The 21,735-nt window shown below is 38.9% G+C and overlaps 1 protein-coding gene across 2 annotated transcripts in view; it reads left to right on the top strand.

Moving 5' to 3' along the window:
• PCSK5 (proprotein convertase subtilisin/kexin type 5) overlaps positions 1-21,735 on the top strand; it is a 492,211-nt gene that overhangs the window by 277,384 nt on the left and 193,092 nt on the right. For both annotated transcript variants that reach the window (XM_064291217.1, XM_064291216.1), the window contains exons 11-12: positions 20,718-20,835; positions 21,354-21,542. In XM_064291217.1, the coding sequence (XP_064147287.1) occupies positions 20,718-20,835; positions 21,354-21,542 (307 nt within the window). The remainder of the gene's footprint in view (positions 1-20,717; positions 20,836-21,353; positions 21,543-21,735) is intronic.

The following is a 21,735-nucleotide window of genomic DNA, read 5'->3' as shown; positions in this document are numbered from 1 at the left end:
CGCCTTCCATTTCACTGCCCTCCCAGACTATGTAAGTCTTTTTTTTTCTACCAGCATGCTGCTGAACCCCCCAACCCCCACTGACTCTTTCTTTGACCACAACTAAACTACTACTAGATTTTTTTTTTTTTTAATTTCTAACTGATTTCCCACCATGGGGAAAACAATTGACAGTCTAACATGACTTCTTAGCTTCCAAGGCCTTAACTTTTAATAACCTTGATTCCTTTTAATTGCCATCATTTTATTTCCACTGGTAGGGCTGATAATTTTAAGATGTTCCAATATATTTTTAATATCTACTTGTCTTGCTTTCCGTTTGTAACACTTATTAAAAAAGAATTAGAAGTGCTGAAACCATTAAGCATGCCATATGTTTGAACTGAAACTAAAGATTTTGAAATGTTTTTTTGAGTGTATGAAATGATTTCGCATGTGTTACCATTTGAAAGGGTAATGTTTCATATTATTTTATGATTTCACTGTACAAATAATATTCCATCTTTGCCACCTAGCATGCTGATACAATGTTGGTAGCTATGATTAAAGCTATATAATGCACCTTAATTGGTAACCTGAAGACCATGTTTTTGAAGAGAAGTCAAAATAAAATGTCATTCAGCTGGTCAGTGTCAGAGATGGTATTAGAATGAGATGCTTGACGCTGGTCCCGATCCCATTTGCAGGAATAAGGCATTTATTTCTTATATAATGCAAAGACAGAGGGAGGTAAATACTTTGGATTCTACTTGATAAAATTTTCTCACTGGAAATGCCACCTGATTTTTTTTAAGATTCTATGTGTGAACTCATTCGTTTCATATTTATTGACTTCAGACCTTTCTTTGTTTTGTATTTATTGACCATTGTATATATGAACTAAAATAACTAAGACAGGATATCTTCTTGCTCATTTTTTCAAAAAGATGTGAATCACACGTAAATTAGGAGTTTCACCATTATTCTTCTGTCTGGTGGATGATTTCCTTAAACATCTGTGTGGAAACAGTCATATAGAACCCTGGACAGAAGCCTTGCTTACTCATTGCTTGATCTAGAGTCTTGTATCCAAAATGTGCACTTGTCTTCATAGTAATGTCCTACTTATACCGACTAAATATATGAGGTTTAAAAATACTTTCTACAAATGAAAAGTGTTGTTTTCTTCATGCTTATCTTTGAACAGTAGTATTAGGTTTGTAGGTCTTTTGAGTACTTGTTTTATTTGTTTTTTCATACCACATTATATGTTTTAAATATGCGTGGTTTCACACTTAAAATCCATCTTCAAAACAGAATTAAAATGTTGATGGTTGCACTATTTCCCTATCATTTGTATACCATATTTAATTAGTTAATGAAGAGAATTATGTTTGGAGTAGCTTTGTGGTTTTGCCACAATCTTAAGAACCTTTAAATTCAAGTACAAAGCCTGCCGTTGATACTTCTGTGGCCTTTGAGGAAACCAGTAAGGTTTTGTTTTTTGTTACCTTCGTTTCTGCAGAATGTGGGTAACTAACACCAAATATAATGTGGAAGCTGAATTAAATGAAAAAAGTGCTTTGAAAATGAAAAATACCAAGCATAAAAAGAGCCTGAAAAGTATATTTTCATACTTAGCAGCTTCCTACTCCCTGAAATGAAGATAAAGATACAGAATTATGTTGTGAATTAGGATGCTGTTTGGGGGTTTTAAATTAATTAAATTACTTTGAGTGGGCTTGAGAAAATGTATTAAGGACTTTGTAATAAAATTATCACTAATGTAGCTTCACATCTTTTTATCCCATAATCTTCTATCAATGGGTAACACAACTATACTTAAACTCTGGTTTGCAAGTGCATTTTCATGTTTAAATGTCACCTTGACTTCCAGCTACTAAATCTTAGAGGTTGTAATTACTGTAATTCCTTTGATATAGGGGCTAATGATAGGAATCTGAACTGTGGTAGCTTATCAATGTCTTGTCAACTCTTTGGTCATTACTATAAAATATAAAAGTTGTGATTATAAAATATGATTTTTGTAACAGTATGCAAAATGTCTACATTTAAGACAAAGTTGATGTTTCTTTTTGTGTAGTCATCTGAAGAGACTTGAATTACTAATTCAAATGAGGCTGGACTTCCCCGAGGTATTTTTAAAACTCTTCTTTCAGTACCTGGGTTTGACTACCCTTAATGGTAGCAAATCTCTGTATTTGGTAGTTACAGTTGACATTTTAGACACAAATAAAAGTTATCAAGCCCTAAGCCTGGGGATTGCAGAGGGTGATCAACCACAGCAAATGCTGTTTTTAGGCCAAAAGTGCGTTATGACTGTAAAATAATGAAATGGATTTCTTTAACCCACTTGTAATTGAATTCTTAGTCCAGTTCCAAAATAAGATACCCAAAAAGTATTTAAGCCAAGAAGTCTTATTAAACTACATAGACACACACATACATACACCTACATTCTCCTACAAAGACTATTTTGAAATTCAGCAAGCATTTTTTTTTTTTTTTTTGAGGTTTCATATTTATTTAAAACAAAAAAGTCACTCAGCATAGTGGTTAAGAGCACAGGCGCCAGAGTCAAATGGCCTGGAGTTGAATCCCAGCTTTGTAAATAAACAAATAGACGTACTTTCTTAGTCAACTTTTCTGAGGTAAATTTATATGCACTAAACAGCACCATTGTAAGCGTACAGTTCAATGAGTTTTGACAAGTGTATAAAAAAAAATACATCATGTAAATAACTACCACAATCAAAGTACAGGACATTTCTCTCACCCCAAAAGTTCCGTTGTGCCTCTTCCCTATATCCCACTTACCCCCACACCATGCAACTGGTCTACTTTCTGTCAGTGGAGATTAGATTGTCTTTTCTAGAAATTCCTGTAAATAGAGGCATATGAAACTGGTTTATTCCTCCCCATATAATATTTTTGAGGTTCATCCATGCCATTGAACATATATTCATTCACCTTTAGATGAACAATTTTATCATTTCCAGTTTGGAGTGATTATGAATAAATGAATGTTCACATACAAATCTTTGTGTGGGCAACTTATAATTTTTTTAAACCCTAGATTGTCAGAAAAGGCCTTTCTAATTTAAGCAGAGAGCTTGAGGAGTGAGGGAACAATCCAAGTGGCTAATCAGATACAAAGTGTTACAAGCAGGGCAAATGGCGTGTACAAAGGCCAAGTGGCAGGAGCATGCTTGGCAGATCGGAGGAAATGCAGAGACCACCGTACTTGAGTGGAGTGAGCACTGGAAAGAATGAGGAAAACAGTATCATATAAAGAATTTAGCATAGTTCTTCATTCATAGTGCACTCATTGAAAATTATTTATCATACTAATGCTACATACCCAGTTAATAGTCTGTCAATAAAATTTTCCTATAATAAAAATTGGATATATGCATACGTGTGTAGAGCTATGGCCATTAAAATGGTGTGTATAACTTAGAAATGAAACTCCAGTCAGATATTAGACTTGCTAATTTGTATTCACGTATCTCTTGTATCACTCCTATTCTCAGCTTTGTGGTCTGTTTTGTCTAATTCGGGTTTTTGTTTTCATTAGAATCATTCACATTTTAAATTTTTATTTGATGATTCTGGGTAAATAGCTAACTTCCTTGTTCATGTTCTCTGTTTTTCTAGAAGACTACCTGGATTTCAATAAACAAGCATTTGAATGGGCTCAAATGTATTGAAAAAGAAAGCAAAATATGCTGATCTTAATAAAATATATTAATGCCATTTACATAACCTGGATCAGAAGTGTAAATAAGCATGATTATGGAGAAATATCTCAAGGCAGTCATGTTTATACAGTTTGGCAGAGGGCAGAAGGCATTTGACTAAGAGCATTGGAAAAGAACGAAACCAAACCCGTTGCCATCGAGTCTATTCCCACTCATAGTGGCTCTATAGAACAGAGTAGAACTACCCCATAGGGTTTCCAAGGAGCACCTGGTGGATTCGAACTGCTGACCTTTTAGTTAGCAGCGATAGCTCTTAACCACTGCGCCACCAGGGTTTCCAAGAGCATTAGAGTTAACTTATGTTTAGGAACTAAGATGTATCTGAAATATTTGCTAGGGTTATTGGGCAGATATAGCAGATGTATCTTTTATTTGTTTGTGTGTTCTAGAAGATGGGGGTTATAACATTATGTGAGCCTGTGTACAAGATGACTGTGGTGAAAAAGGTGACGCAGTGTAAGGAAGAAGAGGACAGAGTAGGCAAAAATGTACAGCTGGTAGAACAAAGACAGGTGTGGTGTGATGAGGAGAGTGACTTAAAATATACAGAGAGCAGGGCTGCTTGAATCTTAGAGTTAGGAGTTCTGTTTTGATTTGAAAACCATTTTGGAGCCACAGCAGTACTTTGAGAAAGTGAGTTGGGTAATAATAATGACTTTCAAGCAAGTTGATTCTAGTTGCTAGTCCGATTTCAGAAACGGCTTTATTTCTTAAATTGATGAGGTGAATCTATTGGTCCTATGACAAGCCCATTACTATCAAGTCAATTCTGACTCTTAAGTCCTATGATATATCCTGCAAATGACATGTATATAAGAAATGGACTCTGCTGAAATGGATGGAAACGCTCCTGCAGTGATCATTGTATATTATCTTAGTATGCAATTGTATATCTGTGATTCGAAGGACTATGACATTCAGCAAATTTTCTCATCTTCTCTTGGCCTCTGTCTAAATGAGAAGAGTTATAGAGCTGGAATATAGAACCATCTTTGCTACATTTTTTTTAAAAGAAGAGAAAGAAATGCTTTGTGAAATGGTTCTTTAATAAATCCAGGGCAAAAGGGTGTGGTGACAAGATTGCTTCTTGAAAAATGTCGAGCCAGAAATTGTGATTTGAGAAGCCTTCACAAATTTCCTTTGACCAAAGGCTTTTTGCTAGTTATTATTGTTCACTGTGACCTTCAGAAAGCCACTTAACTTCCAGTATTTGAATTTCTTTTGCATGCATTTGTTAACTTTGTACTTGCCATGTTACTTTGCGAAAAGTTAAAGTGAGCGACATAATTCTGGTTAGCATCTTGAGTTTCTGTAAGACTGTTAAGCAGAAAGGCAGAAGCATTTAGCATTTATAAATGACTTTTTCTCTCTCTGAAGTTTTACATTAATATTCTTTTTTCTACAATGGAGCCAACTTAGAATCATCAGTATACTCAGAGAGCTGCATTGCTTTTGTTAAACCCACCCGAAGCTACAATGTATACGCCTTCTTAATAAATGGTGTGGATAGTTTTGTCTAGAAATCATTTGCTGCTTTTTGTGTTTTGCCCTCATAAGTATCTGTAGAATCAAGGCAAAGGTGAGTGTCCAGTTTTTTCCTTAGAAGCCTAAAACCCCTACTGAATGCCACCATATCATATAAAGAATCAGAGGAGATAGCTTAAAATGCAAGAAGTATCTATGATGGTTTGACAGGGCTGTCACATTGGTTGTACGGGTTAACTACACAAGGGAGCCAGACCAAGGGGTTAACTGGGGTCTGAAGTCCACCCTGTGATCCACTCACCAAGCCATGTGCTCTGGAGTTGGGATTATGTCCACCTTAAAGAAAGAAGCACCTTTTTCTAATTCATTAAAAAAGGGCAGTCTTATTGCCTGGAACTCTGTGCTTTTTTTCCCTAAAATATTTCAAAGGCACAAGGTTTTTTTTAATGATATCCATTTGGAGGTCCATCTTATTCCTTTTAACCTCTACCAATTGCTTCAATTTTGACATTCACAGGACATATTCCTTCATCAGTAAAGTAACACGAATCAAATAGAGTATTCCGGTACCTTCTGACTAGGTACTTCATTGCTGTCTTTAGCACCAGATCTCTAGGAAAAGTTAGAAGTAAAATCTTAGAATTTTAACTGAGTGCTAAGCACAAATCTGTTATTATTTTTTATATTCTTTTTACAGTAACAGTTTTTCATTACCAAAAATGATTGAAGCTTCATGAATTCAATTTTTTTTTTTCTTTTTCATTTGGAGGCCACTAGAACATTACTATCTGAGGTGAATGGTCCTTATAAATACTGACTTATGCAGGATACATGAGCACAGACGTGAGGCAGTGGTGAAAGGCTTTATTTGAAGCGTTCTATGACTATCATCAAAATTTTTTTTTTAGCACCATGACTATCATCAAGCTGTCTTGTGAAGGTAGTCCCAGCAGACCGTCTTATCTACCAAGTAATAGCGCTATAAATGTGAAAGGGAAAAACATGATTGAGGTCAACAGAAGAGACTCTGTTACTGAAATTAGTACATGAATGTCAGTTCGGATTCCAGCATCAATCTTCCAGGCACACAATGCAGCTCCAGTTTTAAGTTCCCCCATCAGGGCCAGAAACATTGAGATCATGGTAAATGGGCACTGCCCTAGCAGCGGAAACTTGTGCAGGATCGATAAAACCCAGTGCCGTCGAGTCGATTCCAACTCATAGCGACCCTATAGGACAGAGTAGAACTGCCTCATAGAGTTTCCAGGGAACACCTGGCGGATTTGAACTGCCAACCTCTTGGTTAGCAGCTGTAGCACTTAACCACTACGCCGCCAGGGTTTCCGCAGGATCGATAAGATGGCCCATATGAACAGGAGGTAGAACACTTCTATGATTACATCTTTTTAAAATAAGATTTCTATAAAGATGGCTAAGCCCACCCTTATCTGATGTCCAGAGAGATCTTAATATTGATGCTGGTGTCTACAATATAAACCAGATCCTAAGATTCAAAAAGCAATCCTAAGTCTTAAGCCTACCCTAGTTCAACACATGACTCTAAGGCCTCTGCATCTAGCAGGGTACAATGACATGACAGGTGATCTCTTTGCAGAATCCCTCTGGATACATCTTAGGTGAAATAAATAGACCCAGATTTTTTTTTTTTCTTAGAATCTCAGTTCAAACGTGAACACATCTTACTAGCCTTAGACATATCAAAGCAATTAAACTTCAATCACACATCCCAATAATGGTTTCCACAGGCTTTATTTTATGGTGTTCTACCACAAGACAAGCAGTACACCCAGAAATTTCCAGAGTCATCCTTGAAAGAGCCAAAGAGAGGGTATTGTGATCACTGCCAAATGTTAACCAATGGGAGTTGCTCTTTGCCTCTTCATGCCAATCTTCCATTTGTACATGCCTGGTTAGCACTAATAAAAATGGCCTAAGCATGAATATAAAATAGAATATCTTTTCCATATTAATAATATCTTTACACTCAGGGGAAAATCCCTGATAGAAATGACTGAAGGTCATTGCTCAACAAGAGTAGGGGAAAATGTTACAGGCCAGATGTTCACTTTCCTTCCAAGCCCCACATATTTCATTTTCTGAACATGATATTTTTATGAATTTTGAAAAAGAGAGCAATTTTTATGCAGCTGATTTACAAAAGGCAAAGAGGAAAAAATTGTTTTCCAGTATCCATTTGTGATATGTAAATATTTTTCCCAAATGTTTTTCCCCTTTTGCTACCGTGTAGCAGGGTTATTCCAAGAATTATGAGTAATTTGAGTACCTTATTAAAAGAACTACTGTGTGTATCTTATAGAGAATAGTAGTCACTGGGTAAAAAAAAAAAAAAAAAATTTTTAGTAAAAAAAGACTGTGAATTTAGATTCTGAAAAACTGGGCTCAAGTCCCTGTGACCTTCAGTGAATTCTTTTAATGTCCATGAGATTTAGTTTCTTCAGCTGTAAAATGTGACTTGCTAATAGGATTGTTGTGACAGTTTCATTAGCTAACATATAATAAAATACTGTGCATACATAAGATGTTGTTTTTACCTCTTCTATAAAATGTCTTCTCAACATCTTATTTTGGGAAACACGCGTGATACATTAAATGCTCTTCAGTTGTACAGGGTGGAGATTAGGAAATAGATAGAGATATAAATATACCCTGATACTTTGGTACATTTCCTATTTTCAACATTGTACTCCAACCATGATTTTATCTCTCTAATCAGTCAAACCTTGATTCTATCCGAACAATGCATAGAACATGGTACTTTGAGTAATGTGCATCCAAAGAAGGAAATAGCTATGCCAACTAGTGTTTGGCTGGTTATGAAAAAGTGAGGGATAGTATATCCATAGATTAGTCAAGAGAACATTATTTTGATTATTTTGGGAAGCAGTAACATTTGGGGTAGCCAAAAGAAAAGATTTTAGTGTCATGTACTATATAACGAACTCTCATTTGTTATGCTACTGGAATGAAAAAAAAAGAAAACCAAACCCATTGCCGTCAAGTCGATTCTGACTCATGGTGACTCTGTAGGACAGAATAGAGCTCCCCCATAGAGTTTCCAAGGAGCACCTGGTGGATTTGAACTGCTGACCTTTTGGTTAACAGCTATAGCTCTTAACTACTACCCCACCAGGGTTTCCTACTGGAATGAAAGGATGGAGTATTTGTGGATCATGCTTGCAGAGTCTCAGGCCCCATGTTGGAGATGTTAGCCTAATTATCCAGCTTTTATCAACTAGGGCTCCAGGGGCGATACCAGCCCTAATACCCTAAAGAATGCGTCGTCTCTGGACCAGCAGCATCAGCATCACCTGGGAACTTGTTAGAAATGCAAATTTTGGGCCATCCCTCAAAACTACTGCGTCCATGATACCTAGCAGTCTGTGTGTTAGCAAGTCCTCTGGGCAAGTCCGATGTACATGCAAGTTTGAGAATCCCTGACCGAAGTCATCTACTGTATGTAATGAACTAACCTTTCTCCTGAGCACCTGGAATAGTGCTACTTAAGTACCATGCTCAGAAGAATTGAGAAATAGTCTCTCAAATCATTTTCTGTTTTCCATAGTTTGGATGAGGAATCCCATTTGTGAAAGGTGCTCTCCCAAAAAAAAAAAAAAAAAAAAAACTCATCCCTTCCCAGTCCCTTAGCTATTTTCTCCCAGCCATGCTCATTTTCCTTTCTGTCGGTTAGGCCATGGCCTTCTGTTTTTAAACTTTATATTCCCCATGTTGGAGAAGAAAGCTTTCTCCATTATCTTGCTGCCTTAATTCTGTCCTTTCTTTCCCAGCAAGTAGGCTGTGTTCACTGCGTACATTGTCTTACTGTTCAGTCCCTCTGAAATTCCCTACAACCTTGTTTCCACGTCCACCTTTGAAGTGAAATTTGAGATATTCAACCAGCTCCTGCTTGCCAGATCAGAGGCCTCTTGTTTTTCTCTAGGACTTTATGCTCTTCATCTCCTCAGTCCAGACCTCTCTTTCCTTGCCTTTTGTGATGCGAAGAGATAGCCCTTGTCCTTCTTTACCTATCTCTTTCTCTCTTCCTTTAACCAGGGCCATTCCCTATGGTCTGGCTTGGTCCTGCTCATCATACTGGCACGCTCTCTCTCTCTCCCTCTCCTCTCTCTCTCTCTGTCTCTCTCTCTCTCGTATCTCTTCTACTGCATTTCCCTCACATCTGTGCCTTCCTTTCAACTACAGGTATCACCTCCTTGTAAAATGATTTTCACATCTACATTTTGAATACTGACTTCATCCAGTACCAATCTAGAAGTTCTGCACATTGGCTCTCTCTGTGTCATTTAAAACTCAGAATTCCCAAAGCAGAATCCATCAGTCGTCATTTCACACAACAACTTCTCTGAAAACTTGCCTTTGGTGTCAGGGGTTACCCTTCCTTTAGTCACTCACTTCCACTTTGACACCTCCCTCTCCTCAGTCACCTACATTGTGTGAGTTGCAAAATTCCATTGTTCCTTTCTTATCAGATCTTTCATTCACCAATTCCATAACCAGGTTTATGGTCTCCATGCCTGGACCGTTGCAGTAACCTAGTCTCCTAACTAGTTCCCTGCTTCAGTGTTTTTACCCTTTGGTCAATCCCATATACCGGTTCCAGTAAATCTTTCTAGAATATAAATTAAATTATGTCATTTCCTTGATCATTGGCTACTTATTACCTCTTGAGTAAATCTTACCATGTATCCAGGCTCACACTTCTTTGAGAAAAACCACCATTCCCAATGTCCTGGCCTCATTATTTTCCCCCAGTTACACCGCTATAAACCCAAACCTTACTCAAAGATCTAAGATCTGCCTCAAATCATATTTCTTCTGAGATAATATACAGCCCTCATTAATGTCTTACTTTTCTGAAATTTTCTAGAACTCTCCCTATTACTATTTTAAAAAAGAAAAAAACAAACTTAAACCATTGCCGTCGAGTCTGTTCCAACTCATAGGGACCCTATAGGACAGAGTAGAACAGTCCCATAAGGTTTCCAAGGAGCAGCTAGCTGGCAGATTTGAACTGCTGACCTTTTGGTTAGCAGCCATAGCCCTTAACTACTGTGACGCCAGGGAAAGTATTTGATTTTCATGTAAATGAAAAGAGAAGTTCATTAGAGGCTTAACAGTGCTTGAGATTTAGAAGGTTCAGTGTTAGCTTTCTTCCCAATGAGATAGTGATACTCCCAGTTGCAAGGAACTATTTCTTCTATGTTGTTACTCTTCTTTCCGCTTTGCAGTTATCACCTCCAGCAGTGGGGCGTGGCTCCATATCTGGTAAGCAGAAGAATCGGTGGGTGGATGAAATACAGGAACTTTCGCAGCCACTGCTCTGAGTGTAAAAAATGCACGGATTTGAAATAAGTGTCAACTAGATTTTCTATACCTTTGTTTTATGAGAACTGAAGGAAAAGGCAAAAATAAAGGAAAATTAAGTTAACAATTACGTAAGAATACCATATAAATAATCCACGAATAGGAATTTTGGCTGCTGGCTAATTAAGATCCCATTCTGTTGTTTGCACAAGTTTTATATCAAGACAGTCTAGGTTGGGAGCTGACATGGTCAATTTAATCTTCAGTTAGCCTTTACCTAAAGGTCCTCGTAGTACATTTTTGATCTTGTTCTCATCTCTGTCCAGACAGCCTTAGTTTCCTGAAAACGAGCACAGTTGTGATTTAAATGTTCCCTGGGATATGCAGCTGGTTTGCCCCGAGCTGGTAAAATATTTTTCCTATCTCCTTTCAAGAAATACTTGTCAGTTATCTTACAAAAATTACTCCCTTATTAGGACCATTTTGGAAGCAAATAATAAGGAATGACCAGAGAAGAGAAAAGAAAATTGGCATTTCTTCTTTTCTTAAAATGGAAAGAGGCCCTTGAGAGAAGCAGGCATATCTCCCTTTCTTAACTCTGCAAACTAAAATAATAATAATAAATACATATTTACATGTAAATATATAATACAGTAATTAACTTTTTCTATTTCTCTACAGTTTGCACTTGACTGCTAACCTAAAGCTGGTGGTTCGAACCCCTCCAGCAGTACCACAGAAAATAGGTCTGGCGATCTTCTTCCGTTAAGATTACAGCCGAGAAAACCCAATGGAACAGTTCTACTCTATAACACATGAGGTCACCACGAGTGGGAATTCCCTAGATGACAACTGACAACAGCAACAGCTTACATATAAAACAAACAAACAAACAAAAAATACAGTTTCCATCTACTTAATTCCAACTCAGGATGACCCCATGTGAGTCAGAATAGAACTGTCCTCCATAGGATTTTCAGTGGCTGATTTTTCTGACGTGGATCACCAGGCCTTTCCTCTGAGGCATCTCTGGGTGAACCCAAACCACCAACCCTTTGGTTACCAGCCAAGCTCATTAACCGTTTGCACTACCCAGCGACTATCTGTCTATCTATATATATGTATATATAAACAGACATATACATATACCATATAATAACTGGGTATGTCTCTATATAAAATGAAGTGAGGTGTACTTGGAGATGAGGCGCTCAGTAATGTTTTCCAATACTGTCTCCATAATGATGAGCCTGTCTGAGTACCCACAGCTGCTGACCAAACCCTTCCCAGGAGGAGCTTTGAACTGCAGACCCAGCAGACAGCCAAGTATCAGCGTTTGGAAACATTCCACATGCAAGTCCTCAGTAGCGCTGGTGACAGCTGGCATGTTTGGATCTGGCTGGAGTTGTTGCTGGTGCCTGAGATTTTAGGAAGAGCAAGGGAAAAATAAAAACAAAGCATGCAGAATATTGCAGGTGCAGGCTGCTTCGTTTTCCGGCCCCAAGGGAGTCTGCACATTGCACTATGTGGCAGAAGGAAGCGCTGCAGCGCGAGTTGTGAGTCTCTCTCTAGGAAGCTTGCGTGCCTTTCACAGTGAAATCTAAAAGGGACATAAGAAGAGAGTGTTGGAGAAAGGGAGAAATGGGTAGTGCTGGAAGCGTTCTTTCATCTCTCTGATGTGATAGGTGTGGAACTGCTGACATCAGGAGACTGAACGGCATCACTCGCCCTTGTTCGTGCTTATGAATCTTACATTTTATGTGTTCATCTTTAGGGATCCATTTTTACTTTAAAGCGGGCAGTGCTAAAGCATTTACCTCGTGCACGTGGGGTGTGGTGACCTAAAGAAAGTGTTCCAGGCCCTCTCACATTTCCTCCCCTCCTCCTACGCCGAGCATTTGGCCTGGGTTGATTAATAGGTGCGGGAGACACGGGGTCCCTGGTGGGAGCAGTTATTTCAGAACAGGTGGTTCAGCACATTGAGGATCAAAGAGCCCAAAGGTGCCAGGATTCCAACAGCTGCAGGCAGCTCTTTGATCTCTGGTTTGGAGTTTCTACCCACCCCACAGATCAAGCAGCCCCCCTCAAGACAGGAATTTGGGTAACCACCTTTTATCCTGGTGGTTTATTTATAGGTAGATGAGAATACCAGCGACTTGATTGACGACAGAGGACACCCATCAGTAGCACTTGGCTTTTGGTTCTTCCCCAACCTGGTCTCACCCTCTACTTCCTGCCATGTGTCCCTCCATCCGTGCCCACTGCTGACCACTCAACACACAACCCACCCTCTCCAGGGACACTGATTTCTTCAGTAGCCCCCCCCACGAGCCAAACGGAGACCTGATTGATTGTTTAACCAGGAGGCTCTGCTCTGGTCCCTGGAATGTCTTGCCTATATCTCCATCTCAGTCCTATGCGTGCATCAAAGCACAGTCCAAATACCACTTTCCCTTCTGAAGTCATCTTACATGACTCCACATTTCAGCTCACATCTATGGAGCACTTCTTGTATACCAAGCGCTGATAGGGTCCTTCACGTCCATTGTCTTGTTTACTGATTTCTCACTCCTTTGAAGTCCTTTTACACTTACAGTAATTTCACAGTTTGGTGCTTTTAATTGTTTCTTAGTTAAACCATAAAGCTATTCTTGCCTCACCCCTTACTGAACTCAGAACATAAATCATTTTCTGTTTCTTTGGGATGCTCACTGTTCAGTATAGTATTGAATGTATATAGTAGGTGCTTAACAACCCAACTGAGTGATATAATAATGAATGCAACAAATTGTTGGCTTACATTGGTGGATTATATTGAAATTGACACTTTCAAGTAATAAATAAGGAACCTAGTTTATATAATCAGCTACTTTTTGTATTTTAGTGAATGTGTTGATTTTTACAAATATAAATATAATTCCAGAATGCCTGTATACCATCTAGTTACCAGATTAGTGATCGTAAAAGATCTGAGAGTTATGTGGCTCTCCATAATAACATTGCATTATTCTCTCAGTTCCACGTAAGGTGACCAGGTTTGCCCAGGAAGGAGGGGACATTCATTGTCAAACTCAGAAGAGTCAGCCTAGCTATAAGGAATGATTTCCTTAGTGGAAGAAATTAGCTGCACTTTTATATCAAATTCTCATTAGTGGATATCTGTCACTTAGGTGCATTTTTTTCAGTTATAGACAAAATGTTGAGTTTCTCATGGGCTCATTTTATAGTGTTTTTTGTTGTTTATTTGTTTGCTTTATTTTACACCAGATGCTGCCTACCATCTGGCAGCTGGTCACAGAAATGCCCTTACTCACTTCAAAAAGCTCAAAAACCTAAAAAAAAAAAAAAAAAAAAACACTCTTTTTTAACCCAACAGCTCCTGTATTATGTATAGAATGTCTTGGCAAATCGTCATTTGAGTCATCATGAAATACTCATTCAGTGTAATATTAAAGAAAAAAAAAATTCTAAGTAGGTAGTTCCACTAAGGATAGTCCATTAAGAGGTAAAAGTATACCAAATTTCCCCAGTTATTGCTTCCTATTCTCAGAAACTGCCCCCCTCCCACCCCCCCACTGAGCTTTCTAGCTTTTCCTTAGAATTGAGTTTTTCGGGCCTCCTAGCCAGAGCTGTTGCTTAAATTAACTATCTATTCTCAGACTATGCAATCACTTACTTAGACTGGTGCTGAACAATCAGTTTCGCTCAGCACTTCTGGAATCATTGGAAAATGAAAATATACTTGCTGGAAAACACTTCTCTTTTTCCTGCATTGTCTGTCCACTTAACTGTCCAATCACAGAAGCCTTTGAATAACTTTCAATGAAAACTAGCTGTACTATACTTCTGGCTCAAGACAACACACAGTCCTGAGCTTATCTGTGTAAATGAGCCTGTAGGTGAGGTCTCAATTGCTGCTTACCCCATGTGCTTGGAACAAAAAGTGGAAGCACTCTTGATTCAGTTTTGCTGGAAGCTAGTAGTCTTGTGGGCTTCACTTAGGCTCATTGCTATCTTATACATGCAGTTTGAATCTACCAGCTGCTCCTTGGAAACCCAATGAGGCAGTTCTACTTGTCCTATAGGTCTATGAGTCGGCATCAACTCCACGGCACACAACAACAACATACATATCAAAACATAAACAGTAATGCAGCCTGAAGGAACAGATAACGATGTCATGCAAGTTTTTCAAATCTCCCTCATTGAAATGGAGCTTATCCTATATCACTCTACCAAGAAATAATCAACTTTCTAAAATATACTTCAGTAACTTTGCTTCAAGATCTTTCATTGCCCTATATACAATTCCTGTTCCTTCAGTATTTTTCCAAATACTGATTTTGGAGTCTCAACTAATGTTAAAACTGTGAATTGAATGTTTGCTGCCTCTAAGAATCCTAGGAATGAAAAATCCTGTTTGAACTGGTCAGAACTCCTGTTCACACCGATGTTAATCAAACTCTAATTTCATTTCAAATTTTGCACTTTACACAGCACTTGCATAGAGAGGGTGTCATCTGATACTAATAAGGTTCTTTTCAGAGTCAAATTTTGCTCTGAGACTGGCATGAAAAATGTGCATATAGATACATAGACTTTAGAAGTGACCATCTCATAACCAGTTGTTTCCATGGTATATTGGCTATGTTTGTACATTTCAAAAATGTGAATATCACCATATCGGCTCTATATTTAAATAAATTCAGGTTGCTAATGATAACTTTATAAAAGAAGAGACCTCCCTAATTCCCCTTACCCTTCTCTGGTAAACTGTTTATGCCATTTGGTGAATTAAATAAGATTTCTTCTATCAGTTCTGGTCATTCATTTCACAAATATTTATGGAGGCCTCCTCTAAGCCAGGCACTGCAGCAATTGGTGAGAAATAATACTCCTTTGGAAACCCTGGTGCGATAGTGGTTAAGTGCTACGGCTGTTAACCAAAAGGTTTGCAGTTCGAATCCACCAGGCGCTCCTTGGAAACTCTATGGGCCAATTCTACTCTGTCCTATAGGTTCCCTCTGAGTTGGAATTGACTCGATGGCAACAAGTTTGTAGGTTTTTTTTGGTGTGTATTACGTTAGCAGTGCAATGATCGAGATAGACTTGACTTAAATGGTCACCAAAAAATCAGTGTTTCTGATCATTTTAGGGTGTGAAAATGTTATATAAAAAAACATAATCTTTATTAGTGCTTCCAAACTATTTAATGGTTATTTCCCCCATTGATACCATGCTTTGAAGGATTTTATCTTTCCAGCACATTCGTTGTGTAATTATTTACTTACGCATTAGTATTTATTAAAAAACAATTAACTCCCAATCAGAATGCATAGAGTTGATATATTGCCAGGAAAAGAAAATAATTAAATAAGATAAAGAAATATGCTTTATGTTTTTCCTAGCTGGTGAATCCTGATTGTGGATCAATATTCAATTTCCAGTATTTGAAAACACTGAAAATCTCCATTACTGACTCAATAGCCTTCATTGATCTAGTTCAGTTCTCATTTATTAATATATTAATATAAATTTTTCCGTTGACATGACAATTCATAGTTTAACTGTAGCTAGTCAACCTTTTTTCTGAACATCTATTTTGAGTTTTTCATGAATGAACGTTGTCTCTGGAGAGTAGCAATTGAATTAAAAAAGGAAACAAATTTATGGCCTTCATAAAGACTGAAGGTGTTTTTCTGCTTAACTCCTCAAGTGGCTGTTAGCAGGCATGAAGTGTTTGTTGTATTCAGTGACTCTCTGTGTTAATTTATGTCCTAATGGGTATGAGGTTGACAGTTACTAGGGATGGAGAGAGGTGGGAGCCGCTCCTGTTTTTCATTTTTGGATGACTGTGCAAAGCCCTACTCCTCCCCAAACCCCCACCTACCTTTCTTCCCACCCCCACAGGCCAATCAAACCTTTCATCTTTTTGGTCTAAACTAAGATGAAATAAGACGTGCTGGTTTATAACCACTTGACACCAGCATGGGAATATTTGAGTACTGAGCAGAGTTACAGATCCTGGCTTAGCATTTTGGCAAAAATGTCTATTTCCCCAGGGAAAGGAAATACCTTGAAATGTTCTTGATGAAATAGTATAGACTATGGTAAAATGATGAGTCAGAACATGTGATTTTCATGAACTTTAACAAAAGGTCTGTAAGCGATCCCAATCTGGTTTCCTTAAGCCCAAAACTTGACATTTCTTCTGCTTTTTGGGAGTCACTCACGGGGGCCCGATTACCTCACACAATGTTATGTAACTAACAAATACAAGGAATTAGAAGAGCATTTATCAATTTGTGACAAGGCTTTTTTTTAGTTTTCTTTACTCTTTTCTAGATGTATTTTAAAAAATTTAATAGACATGCATTCCTTTTTTTTAATTCTTTTATTGTGGTGAGTATATACATCACAAAAAATTTGCCATTTTGACATGTTTTTATATCATAAAATGTCACTGTACAATTCAGTGACATTAATTACATTCATCATGTTGTGCAGCCATCACCACTATCCATTTCCAGATTGTCTCATCGCCATTAACAGAAGCTCAGTGCGTCCCAGTCAGCATCTCCCTCTCTCCCCCATGCCCTGCCATCCGTGGTGACCACTAATAGACTTCAGTCTCTATATATGCCTATTCTAGATATTTCATAGAAGTGGGATCATACAATATTTGTCCTTTTGTAACTGACTTATTTCCCTCAACATAATGTTTTGAAGGGTTATCCATGTTTTGACATGTATCAGGACTTCATTTCTCTTTGTGACAGATTAATACTCCATTGTATGTCATTTCCACATTTTAATGATCCATTCGTCTGTTGATGGACAACTAGGTTGTTTCCCCCTTTTGGCTGTTCTGAATAGTGCTACAGGGAACACTGGTGTGCGTATGTCTGGTTGTGCTTTCAATTCTTTTGAGTATATATATACCTATGAGTAGAATTACTAGATTGTATCGACTCGACGGCAGTGGGTTTTGGTTTATGGTAATTTTACATAAATGAACATGCATTATTTTTTAATAAAGAAAAAATCATTAATAATAAAAGCCCCAGAAGGGCATGTATAAAAACTCTTCATATATTCTTGTCTTAGCAAGATAGGTTTATTCAATTTTACTTTGTATGTACTGGCTGAGTACCCGATATTATAATAATGAGCCCTTACATTTGTATGGTTCTTTACAGAGATTTTGCGCATGGGATACATAATAAAACATAGTCAACTTAGAAATGCTGATGGGATAGACAATAATACTCCAAAACAAGAAAATGGTGGATTAGATACCTTATCCTGCTTGCTGAGAATTGTGTGGTCGGCAGATAGCAGAAATAAAGCAGTACTTCTGAATCCTGGCACAATTTTACCTTTTTTTTTTTTTTTCTTTTAATGCAGTAATCTAATCTTGTCCATCCCATGTGCATGAAGTTCTGCTAAATGCCATGGAACATATAAAGAAATATAAGACCTAGACCCTGCCATCAAGCAGTTTGTAATACAGCTGAAGTAAAAAGATATATGCTGAAAACTAAAGATACAAGGGAAAGATTAGTCCAAAGGACTAATGAATCACATCTACCATGGCCTCCACCAGACTGAGTCCAGTAACTAGATGGTGCCTGGCTACCACCGCTGGCTGCTGTGACAGGGATCACAATAGAGGGCCCCCGACAGAACTGAAGAAAAATGTAGAACAAAATTCTAACTCAAAAAGAAAGACCAGACTTGCTGGCCTGGCAGAGACTGGAGAAACCCTGAGAGTATGGCCCCGGAAACCCTTTCAGCTCAGTAATGAGGTCATTCCTGAGGTTCATCCTTCAGCCAAAGATTGAACAGGTCCATGGAACAAAACAAGACCAAAGAGGTGCACCAGTCCTGGGGCAGGGACTGGAAGACAGGAGGGAACAGGAAAGCTGGTAATACAGAGCCCAGGGTTGAGAAGGGAGAGTGTTGACATGTTGTGGGGTTGTTAACCAATGTCATAGAACAATGTGTGTACTAACTGTTTGATTAGGAACTAGTTTGTTCTGTAAAACTTCATCTGAAGTACAATAAAAATAAAATGATAATAATAAAAAAGATACATGCTAACAGAGAAAGTTAATTAGCAATTCAAGTGATAGTTGAGATGAAAAATGCAGTGCCTAATACAATGCCTGGCACATAGGAGACACCCAGGAAATGTTAGTTGGGTGGATAGATGGACAGTCTGACGGATGGATAGGCAGGCAGGCAGAAGGGCAGATAGATTGACAAGTTACAGTTACAGGTCTAGGAAGAAGAAAAGTTCACTGGTCACAGAAGGTTGAATTTCAGTAAATGCCTATTGATTATTTTATATGGTCAGAGACTATTTTAGGAAGGAGAAGATAGACTGCACCTAGGCCTTGAGGAAGGTAGAAAAGTCAGGGCCTGATCTACCAAACCCACTGCTGTCGAGTCAATTCCAACTCATAGCAACCCTATAGGACAGAGTAGACAGAGTAGAACTGCTGCATAGGGTTTCCAAAGCAGTAATCTTTACAGAAGCAGACTGCCACATCTTTTTCCCATGGAGTAGCTGGTGGGTTCGGACCGCTAACCTTTTGGTTAACAGCCTAGCACTTAACCTCTGTGTTACCAGGACTCCTTGTCTAATCTACAGCAAAGACGAAAAAAAAAAAAAAACCCACTGCAGCCAAGCCGATTCTTACTCATAGTGACCCTTTAAGACAAAGTAGAACTGCCCCATAAGGTTTCCAAGGCTCTAAGTCTTTACAGAAGCAGACTGCCACATCTTTTTCCTGCATAGCGCCTGGTGGGTTTGAACCACTGTCCTTTTGGTTAGCAGCCAAGCACCTTAACCACTGTGCCACCAGGGCTCCTCCCAGAAAGGAGGAGGGAGGGAATTCTAGCCCACCAGCTCAAGCTCAGCATGAGCAAAGGCAGCGAGGCAGGAAGAGCAATATCTGAGTGGAACTGTGAAAGAGCAGCCTTACTAAAACAAAAGGTTTGGTAAGGGCATCGTTTTCTATGGAGAATGGGACTACATCATAGAACATCTTGATTTTCAAGTGGAAGTATTTGCAGACTCCACAGGCATAAGCAGCTCTAGAAACTTTTTGCATAAGATAAATAACGCCCTGATGAAGGGTATTTTAGGCAATGAATCTGGTAGAAGTATGAGTTTGTGTTGAATGTAAAGATATGAGATGGTTCAACACAAAATGGAGATTTTAAGTGTTCAGCTGGAATTTAAAAGTGTTTCTAGAAAGAGCTGCACATGTAGTTCTTGCTACATCATCATTAACATACTTCTAATTGCAGTTTCTGAGACAGTTACATCAAATTCAGCTTTAGATCAATGAGCACCCTCACTGAGAAGTAAAAGATTATGACGGTTGAAGATAAGAAGCTGGCATAAAAGTCTAGAGACTTCAAATATGTCATGCATAAAGTTTAATAATTTTTTTATATGCTAGAGGAAAGATAATTTAAGTCTTCTGGGGTATCCAGCCTAATTACTAGGTATGTCAGAAAATTGGTATTTCTTGCATGTAATTTCTTCATACACTATGAGAAGCCTTGTACTATAAGAAGATGTGTACATTGTCACTCCTCTTTAAATCTATTAGTTTTATCTTACAAAAGTGATGATGTCATCACTAAACTGGAAGTGGATAACAGTGGGGTCCTGGAGTAAAATTGTGTGGCTTAGAATCCAGCTCAACCAGTGACTTGCTAGTCAGTCTTGGCCACGTTTCTCCCTATTCCTCAGTTCCCTCACCTATGAATGGTGATACTAATAGTACTGGCATCGTAAGACTGTTGGGAGGATTAAATATAACGACACAAAATCAGTGCCCAGCATGTGGTAACAACTCGTAAATGATAGGCATGGTATTAGTAACAATACATAATCAGTTAATAATAGACTTTCATCTTATTTCCTTATTGTTTATCTTTTGTTTTATTTGGCTTTCAAATCGTTGCCAGAAAGATAGCTAGCATCCCACAGGGTTGTGTCTGAAGTCTCCATTGAATGATATTATAACTGAATGCATGAGCAGAGGTTGTTCCTAACCCCAGTGAGGCTGACAGTCCTCTTGCCTTTCACAGTGAGCCATCTCTATGGATTTGGACTGATGGATGCAGAGGCCATGGTGATGGAGGCAGAGAAGTGGACCACCGTCCCCCAGCAGCACGTGTGTGTGGAGAGCACGGACCGACAAATCAAGTAATGTTTGCTGCAGACAGGCGCGTGGCAGTGCCCTGAGAGAAAGCCAGTCAGCACGAGCGCTCACAACTACCCTTTGTCGCACAAAAAAAACCAAACCTGTTGCCATCGAGTCGATTCTGACTCATAGCGACCCTCTAGACAGAGTAGAACTGCCTCGTAGAGTTTCCAAGGCTGTAATCTTTACAGAAGCGGACTGCCACATCTTTCTCCCACGGAGCAGCTGGTGGATTCAAACTGCCAGCCTTTGGGTTAGCAGCCCAGCGCTTAACAACTATGTCACCAGGGCTCCTGCCTGAAGAGAACTTTAGTTCCCCTTTTCTTCTTTCTTTCATCTTTCCCTCTGTTTAACCAGTGTTAACGCTTTAAGTGACTCAATTATCTGGGTGATGACATTGTGGTCCCTCAATATCTAGGGGCCAGATGCTTGTATTACATTGTATAATCACAGCAGGCACCCAGGTTTACTCAGTCGAGCTCTGCCACCTCTGCTCAAACTCTGTCTCTCTCTATTGCAGGACAATTCGCCCCAACAGCGCCGTACGCTCCATCTACAAAGCTTCGGGCTGCTCAGATAACCCCAACCACCATGTCAACTACCTGGAACATGTAGTGGTACGCATAACCATCACCCACCCCAGGAGGGGAGACCTGGCCATCTACCTGACCTCACCCTCAGGAACCAGGTCCCAGCTTCTCGCCAACAGGTACAGTGATGGCCTTTGCCCACCAATGTAGGGGTCTCACAACACTCAGCCCATCTTTGGAGGTAGAAAAGGTCAACAGCTCTTGACTCCTACCCTAGGAACCAGCTGAGGCAGCAGATAGATGTCATGGTGGGGTGGTCACAGATCTCATTGCTCTTAAGTAGAGAGTGTGAGTTTGCCTAGAATCTGTAGG

This window comes from Loxodonta africana, chromosome 9, assembly GCF_030014295.1.
Source record: "Loxodonta africana isolate mLoxAfr1 chromosome 9, mLoxAfr1.hap2, whole genome shotgun sequence".
NCBI lineage: Eukaryota > Metazoa > Chordata > Mammalia > Proboscidea > Elephantidae > Loxodonta > Loxodonta africana.
The sequence above is the reverse complement of the archived record's forward strand: the minus strand, read 5'-3'. Positions and strand labels throughout refer to the sequence as shown.